Raw genomic sequence first — 13189 nt, 5'->3', positions numbered from 1 at the left:
AACAGCCTCTCATCTAACCAGCCTGCCACATTATAATTATGAACCCTGCACTCCACCTGGACAGGCAACTGTACCATGTAATAACTGCTGTCCAGGGGGCCTCTGTGGAGCTGGGCTGGGGGATAAGGCTAACTCAGTCTGTCAGCTCTCCTTTCCCAAGCAGAGAGCACCACGGATGGAGATGGAGAACCATACCCTTCCCGTGGAGGGTTGGGTGTCCAGTCTACCATACAGAGGTATAGGATTTCTCACCTGTGTGCTCCAACTTTTTCCTGATTACCTTATGAGGCATTTGTGTGGTAAAGACAGTCCCAGTCTTTGACACCATGACATGCTAGCTATACACCGGGCTTCATTTGAAAACGCCACAGGGAAATATTCATATAGTTCCCTGAACGTGTTACTTAGCTAATCCTCGGAAGTAGAGAGAGACGGTGTGGTCCAGAACAGACAGGATAGTGATATATGGAGGCGTGGGACACTTGTTCCTGTTAGACCCCACACAGACCCAGTGAGAGGAGCACAGAGCAGAGCCCTGGGGGGGGGGGACAAGTGTCTGACTGAACAGACAAAAGCCAGAGAAAGACCCCAATCCACTGCCTGAGCACAGTCACCCCCGAAAAGAGATGAGCAGGAAAAGGCAAGCGTAAATCACACCGACACACACACAGAAGACACACTAATGGTGTGGAATCAGGAATGTACAGAGAGAAAATAGAGACAGAGAGAAAAAGACAGATAGAAATCTTCAAAGCACCGCACCCAGATGTACAAAAACTCATGTAAACTCATTCAAGTTTGAAGGTTTTTTTATTGTCAAGGAAAAACTGAAAAATAAAGTATGAATGCACACATGAATGCATATCTCCATAAAAAACAATCTTGAGGTATGATGCCAATAGGGTCAACTTGGATGACAAGTGTTTTGGAAGAGCTAATACATAACTGACAAAATATCGTAGTAGTTAATTCACTTTTAAAGGAGGAGTTTCCTTCCATCAGAATGTATCCATACCTTACCACACAATAAACCATGAACAGGGTCTGACTAAGTAAACTGCATTACTACCCTTCAATATAATGTAAAATAGACCAAGTATCACTCACTGTACATTGATTGCACTTTCACACTTCATGGTGGATTTACAACACTAATAAACCAGGAGTAGTTATTCTGCAAGATAACGACTAGTAGCACATTTTAATATACATGTTAAAGGTCGACTTTGGGCAAAAACACAAAAATAGCGGCTTTAAACTGTATAACTGATCAACGCACCATCATACTAGGTCATTTAATGCTTAAAAAACCAACCACAATTTATGAATAAGATATTTGGCTACAGAAGGGCCATTTCTTACCGATCTCTACAGCTTCTTTCCAAACACAAATCCTGTGAAATGACGTCAACACACTGGAGGAGTTACTGGCTAGCTAAAGTGGCTATCTTAGCTAACAAACTGTCTACGTCGGTCGCGGCATGCATGACCAGAATGACACTTCGACGAACCACCAAAGGTACACCCCATTTATGTTTGAAAATTGACTGTTTTTTTGTGCCATAAGTCAACCTTTAAGACTCACTCATGTCTTGAAACCGTGTGATTTGGTTTAGTAAGACCAGAGGAAAGACAATGCAATTTCCTGGTAAAGATAGACTTGAAACAAAACAAGCGAGTATCTCATAACTCAACATTTGTTCATATAATTCCTGCTTGTTTATGTCATCATTTTTGCATTGTGTCCTTCTGTTGACCAATAGGCCTCCATCAGCTTTCATTGGTGAAAACCCAGCCTCTAACACTGCCGGTCTTCTGGTCCCAAGTGTTGTTCTTTGCACATCTAACCTGAAGGTCAGGTATTCATTGACAAGCCACTGAAACCTTTGCAAAGGAGAAGCTTGCCTTGAGCTATTCTGCATTGGAATTAACTTGTCTTTACGACATCCAGATCTGTCCTCTACTGCTCTCTGTAACTGGTTAACTCACTGAAATTTGTTGAATTAATGATTATTAAATATAAATTTACACTCTGCTGATAATATGACAATCCTAAGCTTGCTAAAAACAACCTGTTTTAAATTGTTCTGCATACATTTAGTTAAAGTGAAAAGGTCATTATTCAAAGAATGCATTCAGAAAGTAGTCATTATAGAAAACCCCACACATAAAACTATTTTATAAGTCTAAAAACTATTCTAAGTAGTAATTTAGTAGTAATTTGGCAAATATCTCTTCATTGATCATCATAGTATTTCTTTCACTTCAGTTACAGATATTGTATATTGATATTAAATAGACACTAGTTTCAGAATTTTATCCAAATGCATCCACAGATCGTTAAGTCAGATCATTCAGCATTTCAGTAGAAAATTCAGTACAGGACCGAAATTCCTGAGTCTGATGCATACATTCCATAACCTTCTCTGGGATTTTAGTATGCATCAGCATTGTGATCATTTTAATTCCTAAACAATAATAAGAGATCTTCACAACAAATAATAGTATTCCCTGTGAAGTGGATTCATCTCAACCTTTATGAAATATTCAGCATGCTAAACCACCTATTCTTAAGCAGCTAAAACGTTGCATCACTGTCAGGTACAACACCTCATCTCATCATTAGCTATTGGCCTTGCATCTCGAAACTGTCCATAACTTTCAAAGAGTACAGTCACTGTAAAGTCTTACTTTGTAATTTCATCTAATGCAAAATAAATGTACATTTCTAAAATGTCGATTCCAATGTTCTGTTGCTCGCCTTGTGCCTGGATGACAATTCCTCTATCCATGTCAACCTGCAATCCATTCAATACCACATATATACTCAGAATGTAAACAAAGACATATTGGTGGTTTTCCTGTCCTCAGACAGGAAAATGTTGTTTCTCTTTGTGAGCGAAGTCTTATTGATAATGTCTATTATCCAATGTCATGGTCCCAACAGTAGGTTTGATATAGTTTTTGTCCAGTAATCATTTGGAATACTTCAGTTCATTGTGGCATTTTTGCTCTGTAGGCATTAATGATGTCATCCATTATTGTACCAATTTCAAAAAACATCATCTAGAAATCTTAAAAACATGTATGTGTAAAAGGTCAATTTAGTTCATCTGGTGCCTCTCTTTTTAAACAATAATCTAGTAGTGTCATCATCACAGAATAGTCATAGAGTCTTGGAGGCCAAAGAATTGGAGAACATGTCTTTAGAGAAGATACTCTATCTTACTGCTGAGGTCCCCTCCGAGGGAGTCTCCCAGGTCAAAGAGCTGCTCCAGGTTGACTGTGGAGCTGCACAGGAAGTTGGTAGATCCCTGCTCCTCTTCCTCTGGCCAGGGGCTCTGCAGGAATGCTGTGGCCAGGAACGTCTCCTCAAAGTCTGCTCCGCTGCTCCTCTGGGTCTCCGCCAGCACGTGGCTGCTGTCTGCTGTCCCCGCGGGGGCCTCCAGGGGGAAGATGTGGGTGCCCCGCACCATCAGGTCCTCCTCCTGGTGTATGGGGCTCAGTGGACCCCCTCCGTCCAGACTCAGCTCCCCGCTCAGTGCAGAATCCAGGAGGGCGTCCCAGTCAAAGTTCCCCTTCAGGGAGCCCAGTTCCCTATGCTCCTCCACAGACAGCAAAGGAGAGCTGGAGCGCCGGGGGACTTTGACCATGGCAGTCCTGGAGCCCAGTGGCTGTTTCCTCTTGTGTCCAGGGCCTCCCTTTCTCATGGGCCATGCCCCCAGCATGGTGCCTTCGGCCAGACAGGGGTCCCAGTTCTGGTCGGCTCCAGTGGCCTCTTCAAACTCTCTGAGGAGCTGCTGAGTCTCTGGATTGACACATAGCCCACTCTGGCTGCCTGTGGGGTTACAGAGGCCCCTGGGCAGGGGCTGGGGGTTGGCCCTAAGCCTGTTCTGCAGGGCAGGGTTGATCTGGACAGGGGGCATCCGCCTCTTCTTGTAGGCCCCATTGAGGAGGCGCTCTGCGTACTGGGGATCGATCTTCCAAAAGCCCCCCTTCCCTGGCTCATCCTTCTGCCGCGGAACCTTGATGAAACACTTGTTCAGAGACAGGTTGTGCCGGATGGAGTTCTGAAACAGGGCATGAGGGGGACAGGATTGACATGGCAGTAGACATTCAGTCCTGCTCCATCAAATATATTAGCTCGTGTACCCTTGCATTCAGCCTTACCAGGAGCTCAACACTGCCCCCCCCCCCCCCCCCCCCAGCTAGTCTAAATAGATGAGTGACCTGCTGACCTTTGTTAAATATTATCTGCCCCATGCACTGGCTTACAATAACAGAATGCTCAGGAAATTAGTTTCACTTCTGGAACTGGGAAGTACGGCTATCGACTTAATTAATCATTTATCCAGCAAATTAAACTTTTTCCAGAGAATTTCTTCCCTTTGATGGGGAATCTGCACTTTTGATGCCATACTGCCCTTCCCCATACTCCCCCATTGCCTCTCGTTGCTCAAGCAGAAAACCTGGGAGCTATTTCTGAAAAATAATGTAATGGGTTTAAAAACACACACACACACACTAAAATGTGTGTTGTGGGGGGGATGAAGTCTTCTGAAGCAAGATGCCCACTGCCAAGTAAGGGGAAGTCCAAGGCAGTATTTGCTACAATCTTTATAAGTTACGGGAGTATTTGCTGCCATCTTTGTACCATGAGAGCCCTTAATTCCCATAAACCATAGCAGCTAATGCTTGTTCAGAGTGTGGCAGACAGCCCAGAGCTCTCAATATACAGACTTTGGAAAGAACTGTGCTCTTACTCGTTCCTGTTAAAGAAAAACTCTGTGCCCAGCTGCATCTTGGCCCCACTCCAAAACACACAGAGCCCTCTGTGGCAGATGCTGAAGAGGACTCTCTCTCTCTCTGTCTCTCACTATCTGGCTGCTCAAGACATAGTCAAGTTACGAACTTGACTGAGAGCCTCTCACAGGACCTAGTCTAAAGCATCCTATTAGAGCCATTTTCACATTTTCAAGTGTGTGTGTGTGTGTGTGTGTGTGTGTGTGTGTGTGTGTGTGTGTGTGTGTGTGTGTTTGTGACTTTAGCAACATTTACCTGCCAGGTGGGGTCAGCATGGCGGAAGTAGCAGAAGTTGTCAGTGATCCACTTGTAGATGCAGGAGAGGGTGATCTTGGTCTTCTTGCTGGCCTGCATGGCCATACAGATGAGTGTGGCGTAGGAGTAAGGTGGTTTGATATGAGGATTTGTCTTGTAGTCCACCTCATCGGGGCAGTGACCATGGGCCACCAGGCTAGGGAGGGCTGACAGGGACTGCATCCTACAATAGGCTGCTGCTGTGGGCTTGCCTGGGGTGAGGGGCATCCCTATGGATGCAGGGTCCCCAGCCAGAGGGGAAGCGGGAGCCTCGGAGCCCAGCTGCTGATGGCCGAAGAAGTGAGGCTGGTGGTGAGTGGAGAGAGGAGCCTGTTGAGGCCCATTGGCATTGAGAATAGAAAACTCCTGCAGCCACTGCAGGCTGGTCAGGCTGTCATCCAGGTTGTCAGAGCCCCCAGTGCTGCTGGAGCCTGCTGAGGCTGAGCTGTCGTCCAGGTCCAGCTCCTCAGAATGAGCAGCAGCAGTCACCACTTCCTCCTCCAGCCCCACCGAGCCCTCTGGCCAGGGGTCTGCACAGCTTAGAGACAGCATGGTCCTCCCTCCGCTCTGATGGCTAAAGCTCCCCCCTATACCACCAGACAACAGCCTGACAAGGAGAAAATATACACCTGACATGAACAAAGCTGAAAAGGACAATGATAGCCCTATTTGAAAACAGAGCCCTTTGAGGCATGTCAGGGGATAAACTGAAATAGTTTCTCTCTGTGGTAATGGCACGTTCTATTCAGTGACTTGTAGGAAAACAAATTGTAGGAACAATAGCTGCATGTAGTTGAGATCTTTCAAATGTTGATATTTGATTAGAAACTGCTTAACAAAAGGAGTGCATGGGTTTGTAATCCCAGAGTAATTTTTTTTTTTTAATGAAATGATGTGCGAAAGACCTGCTATGTTTATTCTCACTCGTTCCGATGTTGACTATCTGGAGGTCATAGAACTTTTGTGAAAAGTGATAGGAGCGCCGTCTAGCCTACCTATCTACACATACTAGCTTATAGCCATAAAACGGGACTCTCCACAAAAAGGCTGAGACAAAGTCACTGTTATAAACTCATATATGTCGAGTGAATTTATGATAAACGACTCAAAACGTGATCAAATAGAGTAAGCTATTGACTCTAGACAAATTGATGAATTGTGCCAAATCAAATAACATTTGAGATTATTTAATTTAAGTGTTTCAATTATTAGAAAAAAATATGAAGATGCTTATAGCTAGCTAGTAATTTAACTTTACAACAAAACCTTTCAATAGTTACAATGAACAACTTTATATTTTTATGGCAAGATATCAATAATAATTTGCTACAATTTAATGATAACCTACTTCATTCTAATATGTTTTAATTTTTTTAATAAAAATAATGTAAAAACATGACAAACTTACCTTGATCTGATATAATGCTGAGAAAATACCTTACAATCCAAATGGCCAATTGATAAATTATTAATCTCACTTTAACCTTGAGGATTTGCACCTGTTGAAAATGTATGAAAAAATACCTCAAGATGTCTTTGGCGCTCTGATGCGCGCTTGTTCAATTCAACGTCTCAAAAGCAGGTCTTTATAACGGTGGCAGCGGCTAAGGATCTCTCCGGGGGCAGTTTAATACCTGGTGCAGGAGGTTTGTCCGGCAACCATAGAAACGGTACACCCCTTGTAAACAGCTTCCCGTTCTTCTATTGGCTTGGTTGTTGCTATAGTGCTTCATTTTTAATCAGTCTCACTCAGGTTTGTTCGTCACGCAAGTAAATCCAGTCTAGTGTCCCAAAAGAGAGTTGGAAGGACTGATAGGATTTTTGTATTTTATTTATTTTTTACAAATCAGCTTGATCTTTATCCCATCAGATGAGTTTAAATGGAAATGTACTAAATGTGTTGAATGGAGCAGTTTTGACATGCAGCATAAATAGACATTATCTAAATGTTCAAGCAGATTGAGTTGGAATAATAATACAATATATATTTATATTCATTTGAGTAGGGTATTTAACCCAATACCTTGCAGACAATGGGGCTTTGCGACAACTTTTGGAAGTGAACTCTGGAAATAAAAAATCAGGGTTTTTTTGGTCCCAAAAAATTGTACATGAATTGTTCATCCTAAACTTTGCAGAGAACGGCAATGAGGAGCAGAGAGTAAACTCTGAGTGGCATTGGGATTGAAGATAAGACTTTTTGGAGTGTTTGAACCAGTTCTGAGTGACAGTTGTCAAAAAAATTATAAACAAAAAGCAGGCATCCAGCTCTGGAGTGGGGACAGAACTCAAGAGATGAGGAAGCCTTTTTATTGCTTTACAGTTGCTTTTGTCAAGAGTCTCAGGAAACCACTCAGCCACACTAATAGAGTGTCCAAGGGGCCAAACCTTTTTGTTTCTCTTTTTTTTCTTTTCTGTCTTATTAACAAAAGTACATTCCTACACAGACGCACACCCTCCTGGATGTCCAAAGGGTACATCCAAGTTCCAAGACCCTATTGCTGTGGCACTGATTCATTCAATCATAACCAGTTACAATTGTATAATCCTCCATCGTCATAACTTGTTGCCGTCATATGGTAAAAATGACTACAAAAATGAATCAATCACAGATTAGAAATTTTACCATACATGTAGCCTACACCAAGGGCAAAACTATTGTGTACCTAGCACTCTCTACCAAGTTTGGGGAGGGCAGACAAGGAAAAAACAACAGACCAATCAGCGAGATCACTCCAGTCTGACAAAGAGAGAGAGAGAGTGAGAGCGAGAGAGAGAGAGAGTGATGGAGGATAGGATCAGGGCCAGTTCTCTGAATACTTTCCTCTTAGTACCAGTCGGCCCTTTTTGACACTCAACCGCGAAATCCACAGCCCATTGTTGGGCCCTGTAGGGCTGGAGTTCTGACCAGACCTGATTGTTCATGTCAGACTCTGAACCAGCCCCCGGCCCTCCTCCTCTGCCCACCTTGAGGAGAAGTCAAAGGTCAGAATAGCGAGCAGCCAATCACAGTAATGCTGACAGGGAGATGAGTTGAGGTCTGTCTGGGAAATAGGGAAGGAACAGAGATTAGACACCAATGAATTTGGCAGAGTCACAGCTGGACAAAGCTGGGGAATACCCAACAGCACAACTACAGTCAGCACAACTACAGTCTTTATTGCTATCATCAATCATCAACTCAAACAAGATAAACTGTAACAAAAAGTGAATTATTGGGAAACTAAACCTGATGCATATGAGTTTAGTAAACAGCCACCTAAGGACATAGACACACAAAATAAATGTGCATAGGCCACAGATTTTTTGAATTCATACAGGTTTTAGACATTTTAATTACTCAAACAAGATCAACATCTAAGATATTGAATGTTTAATCCCCCTGTATAAGAATGACCTGCATCACATCACAAAATAAACTTCTCTCCTCGACCTTTACTCAGGCAAACGTTAGGGTTTGTGACAATGCGTTTCCATTGACAGGAGATGGCGCTAGATCATAGAAAATGACAGTGTAGCTCTGTTCTCCAAGGAGAACCAACAGCCCAATGGAGATTTTTGAACAAATATAAAATATCTCATTTATTAAAAAGTTTGATGTACTTTCTTTAAATCCTCAAAATATTTATTTGTGTAGTGTAATAATTTGTGTTCTGAAAAAAAGTGTTCTCAACAAAATCAAAAAACAAAATATACATATACATCAAATACAGTGCCCTCGGAAAGTATTCAGAACCCTTGACTTTTCCCCAAAAATGTTTTGTTACAGCTGTTTTCTAAAATGGATTACATTTTTTTTTTAAACATCAGCAATCTACACACAATACCCCATAATGACAAAGTGAAAACAGGTTTTTATACATTTTTGCAAATGTATTAATTCTAAAAAACAGAAATACCTTATTTACATAAGCATTCAGAACCTTTGCTGTGAGAATCGAAATTGAGCTCAGGTGCATCCTGTTTCCATTGATCATCCTTGAGATGTTTCTACAACTTGATTAGAGTCCACCTTTGGTAAATTCAATTGATTGGACATGATTTGGAATGGCACACGCCTGTCTATACAAGGTCCCACAGTTGACAGTGCATGTCAGAGCAAAAACCAAGACATGAGGTAGAAGGAATTGTCCGTAGAGCTCCGAGACAGGATTGTGTCGAGGTACAGATCTGGGGAATGGTACCAAAAAATGTCTGCAGCATTGAAGGTCCCCAAGAACACAGTGGCCTCCATCATTCTTGAATGGAAGAAGTTTGGAACCACCAAGACTCTTCCTAGAGCTGGCCGCCAGGCCAAACTGAACAATCGGGGGGTGAAGGGCCTTGGTCAGGGAGTTGAACAAAACCCAAAGCTCACTCTGACAGCGCTCTATTGTTCCTTTGTACAGATGGGAGAAGATTCTAGAAGGACAAGCATCTCTGCAGCACTCCACCAATCAGGCCTTTATGGTAGAGTGGCCAATCCTCAGTAAAAGGCACATGTCAGCCCGCTTGAAGTTTGCCAAAAGGCACCTAAAGACTCCCAGACAATGAGAAACAAGATTATCTGGTCTGATGAAACCAAGATTGAACTCTTTGGCCTGAATGCCAAGCGCCATGTCTGGAGGAAACCTGGCACCATTCCTACGGTGAAGCATGGTGGTGTCAGCATCATGCTGTGGAGTTGTTTTTTAGCGACAGGGACTGGGAGACTAGTCAGGATCAAGGCAAAGATGAACGGAGCAAAGTACAGAGAGATCCTTGATGAAAACCTACTCCAGAGCACTCAGGACCTCAGACTGGGGTGAAGGTTTACTTCCAACAGGACAATGACTCTAAGCACACAGCCAAGACAACGCAGGAGTGGCTTCAGGACAAATCTCTGAATGTCCTTGAGTGACCCAGCCAAAGCCCGGAGTTGAACCCGATCGAACATCTCTGGAGAGACCTGAAAATAGCTGTGCAGCAATGCTCCCCATCCCAACCTGACAGAGCTTGACAGGATCTTCAGAGAAGAATGGGAGAAACTCCCCAAATACAGATGTGGAAAGCTTGTAGCGTTTTACCTAAGAAGACTCAATACTGTAATCGCTGCCAAAGGTGCTTCAACAAAGTGCTGAGTAAAGGGTAGAATACTTACGTAAATGTGATATTTCCATATTAAAAAAATAAATAATTGGCAAACATTTCTGAAAACGTGTTTTTTCTTTATCATTTTGGGGTATTGTGTGTATATTGATGAGGGGGAAAAAAACAATTTAATACATTTTAGAATAAGGCCATAACATAACGCAATGTGGAAAAAGTCAAGGGGTCTGAATACTTTCCGAAGTCAATCTACTATAGTAGATTGACATACTCTACCAATCAAAAGTTTGGACACACCTACTCATTCAAGGGTTTTTCTTTAATTTTACTATTTTCTACATTGTAGAATAATAGTGAAGACATCAAAACTATGAAATAACACATATGGAATCATGTAGTAACCTAAAAAGTGTTAAACATATCAAAATATATTTTATATTTGAGATTCTTCAAAGTAGCCACCCTTTGCCTTGATGACAGCTTTGCACATTCTTGGCATTTTCAACAAGCTTCATGAGGTAGTCACCTGGAATGCATTTAAATTAACAGGTGTGCCAAAGTTAATTTGTGTCATTTCTTTCCTTCTTAATGCGTTTGAGACAATCAGTTGTGTTATGACAAGGTAGGGGTGGTATACAGAAGATAACCATATTTGGTAAAAGACCAAGTCCAAATTATGGCAAGAACAGCTCAAATAAGAAAAGCGAAATGACAGTCCATCATTATTTTAAAACATGAAGGTCAGTCAATATGGAAAATGTCTAGGACTTTGAAAGTTTCTTCAAGTGCAGTCACAAAAACCATCAAGCATTATGATGAAACTGGCTCTCATGAGGACCGCCACAGAAAGGAAGATCCAGAGTTACCTCTGCTGCAGAGGATAAGTTCATTACAGTTACCAACCTCATAAATTGCAGCCCAAATAAATGCTTCACAGAGTTCAAGTAACAGACACATCTCAACATGAGCTGTTCAGTGGAGATCGCGTGAATCAGGCCTTCATGGTCAAATTGCTGCAAAGAAACCACTACGAAAGGACACCCATAATAAGAAGAGACTTGCTTGGGCCTAGAAACACGAGCAATGGACATTAGACCGGTGGAAATCTGTTCTTTGGTCTGATGAGTCCAAATGTGAGATTTTTTGTTCCAACCGCCGTGTCTTTGTGAGACGCAGAGTAGGTGAACAGATGATCTCCGCATGTGTGGTTCCCACCATGAAGCATGGAGGAGGAGTTGTGATGGTATGGGGTGCTTTGGTGGTGACACTGTCTGTGATTTATTTAGAATTTTAGAATTCAAGGCACACTTAACCAGCATGGCTACCACAGCATTCTGCAGCAATACGCCATCCCATCTGGTTTGCTCTTAGTGGGACTATCATTTGTTTTCAACAGGACAATGACCCAACACACCTCCAGGCTGTGTAAGGGCTATTTGACCAAGAAGAAGAGGGATGGAGTGCTGCATCAGATGACCTGGCCTCCACAATCACCCGACCTCATCCCAATTGAGGTTGTTTGGGATGAGTTGGACCGCAGAGTGAAGGAAAAGCAGCCAACAAGTGCTCAGCATATGTGGGAACTCCTTCAAGATTGTTAGAAAAGCATTCCAGGTGAAGCTGGTTGAGATAATTGGGCTCCTGAATGGCGCAGTGGTCTAAGATATTGCATCTCAGTGCAAGAGGTGTCACTGCAGTACCTGGCTCGAATCCAGGCTGCATCACATCTGGCCATGATTGGGAGTCCCATAGGGCGGCGCACAATTGGCCCAGTGTTGTCGGGGGTAGGCCGTCGTTGTAAATAAGAATTTGTTCATAACTGACTTGACTAGTTAAATAAAGGTTACATATAATGTCAAGAGTGTGCAAAGCTGTCATCAAGGCAAACAGTGGCTACTTTGAAGAATATAAAATATATGTTTTGGTTACTACATGATTCCATATGTGTTATTTCATATTTTATGTGTCTTCCCTATTATTCTACAATGTAGAAAATATTAAAAATAAAGAAAAACCTTTGAATGAGTAAATTATTTCCTTGAATAGTTCATTAGACCATTCTGGAACATGAGGTCACTATTCCCAGAGCTATCTTTCCATGTGAAAGAACATGTTTCCAAAGCCTTATTCCAAATGCTATTATTTGGAATGAAAACATCTCCAATAATTAGTAAAGTGAATTTACTCATCAGTCTCAAAATAAATGGGCCAAAATGCATGTCATTTGTGAGCCTATTTAAAATACACAGACAACTGATTAAAGTAAATGATGGAGTACTATGTTGCTATGCAGAAAAAAAGTCAGAAAGAATAGAGGAAAGGTGGGATTTGAGATCCTCTGGGAACCTTTGGGGACCCCTATTTAAAACCGATTTCAGATTATAGATTTTGAACACAATAAATTAACATATTGTCATAATTGACTGTTTGAAGAGTTGTGTGTGTAGTCTCCAATCCATTATTAATAGACACCATCAAATTCACATGATCCAGGTAACACCCACCTACAATACATAATAGATAGTCTTCTCTGTCACGCTTTCACCTTTAATATATTGTATATCTACACCTCAGCTGAATTATTCAGTCTTGCAGGGAGGGACCTTGACGTCCCACTGCCTAGTGGATAGTACTCAGAGATAATCACAGAGAATAACACACGGAACGTGTTTGGGCACCAATGCAGCCAGAAATGAATACCCTTTTCTTCTGTATATGCTGTCTCATAACATAGTATCAGCTATTCAGAGACTCGCCGACAGCATAGCACATTTATTATTACCGATGTATTTTCTGTTTGGGAAAAAACAAGTATGAACAGTAGGCTTTACTCACCGTCCATAAGCTGTTATATTATCGACTACTGTTATTATGATCAAATGTACAGCATTTGAAACGTGCCTATATTGTAACCAGAACAATATGTCTCTGACTGTTTGGTCTGGCACAAAGACAACCATCATAACGTTGCTGTAAATATTTACAATAGAAATACCAATCCTGGACCTTTTCAATACGTTATCTC

The 13189-nt window shown here is 42.0% G+C and overlaps 1 protein-coding gene across 1 annotated transcript; it reads right to left on the bottom strand.

The window, feature by feature from the left end:
- Positions 1 to 791: 791 nt before the first annotated feature.
- On the bottom strand, positions 792 to 13135 carry LOC145874889 (forkhead box protein J1-A). The gene is made up of 4 exons (XM_082971470.1): positions 13000 to 13135; positions 6506 to 8137; positions 5059 to 5704; positions 792 to 4070 (listed from the first exon to the last, which is right to left on the bottom strand). The coding sequence occupies exons 3-4, from the start codon at positions 5647 to 5649 to the stop codon at positions 3207 to 3209; spliced, it is 1455 nt and encodes a 484-aa protein (XP_082827596.1). The 5' UTR covers positions 5650 to 5704; positions 6506 to 8137; positions 13000 to 13135; the 3' UTR covers positions 792 to 3206.
- Positions 13136 to 13189: the final 54 nt, after the last annotated feature.

The sequence above is a fragment of the Salmo salar genome, chromosome 03 (genome assembly GCF_965601325.2).
Source record: "Salmo salar chromosome 03, fSalSal1, whole genome shotgun sequence".
Classification (NCBI taxonomy): domain Eukaryota; kingdom Metazoa; phylum Chordata; class Actinopteri; order Salmoniformes; family Salmonidae; genus Salmo; species Salmo salar.
The sequence above is the reverse complement of the archived record's forward strand: the minus strand, read 5'-3'. Positions and strand labels throughout refer to the sequence as shown.

What these genes read in the sequence shown, in the direction of transcription:
- LOC145874889 (XM_082971470.1), bottom strand. Translation starts at nt 5,649, where the DNA reads ATGCTGTCTCTAAGCTGTGCAGACCCCTGGCCAGAGGGCTCGGTGGGG. An exon ending in ATGCTGACCCCACCTGGCAG is followed by an intron (nt 4,071 to 5,058) that starts GTAAATGTTGCT and finishes GCCCTGTTTCAG; the next exon opens with AACTCCATCCGGCACAACCT.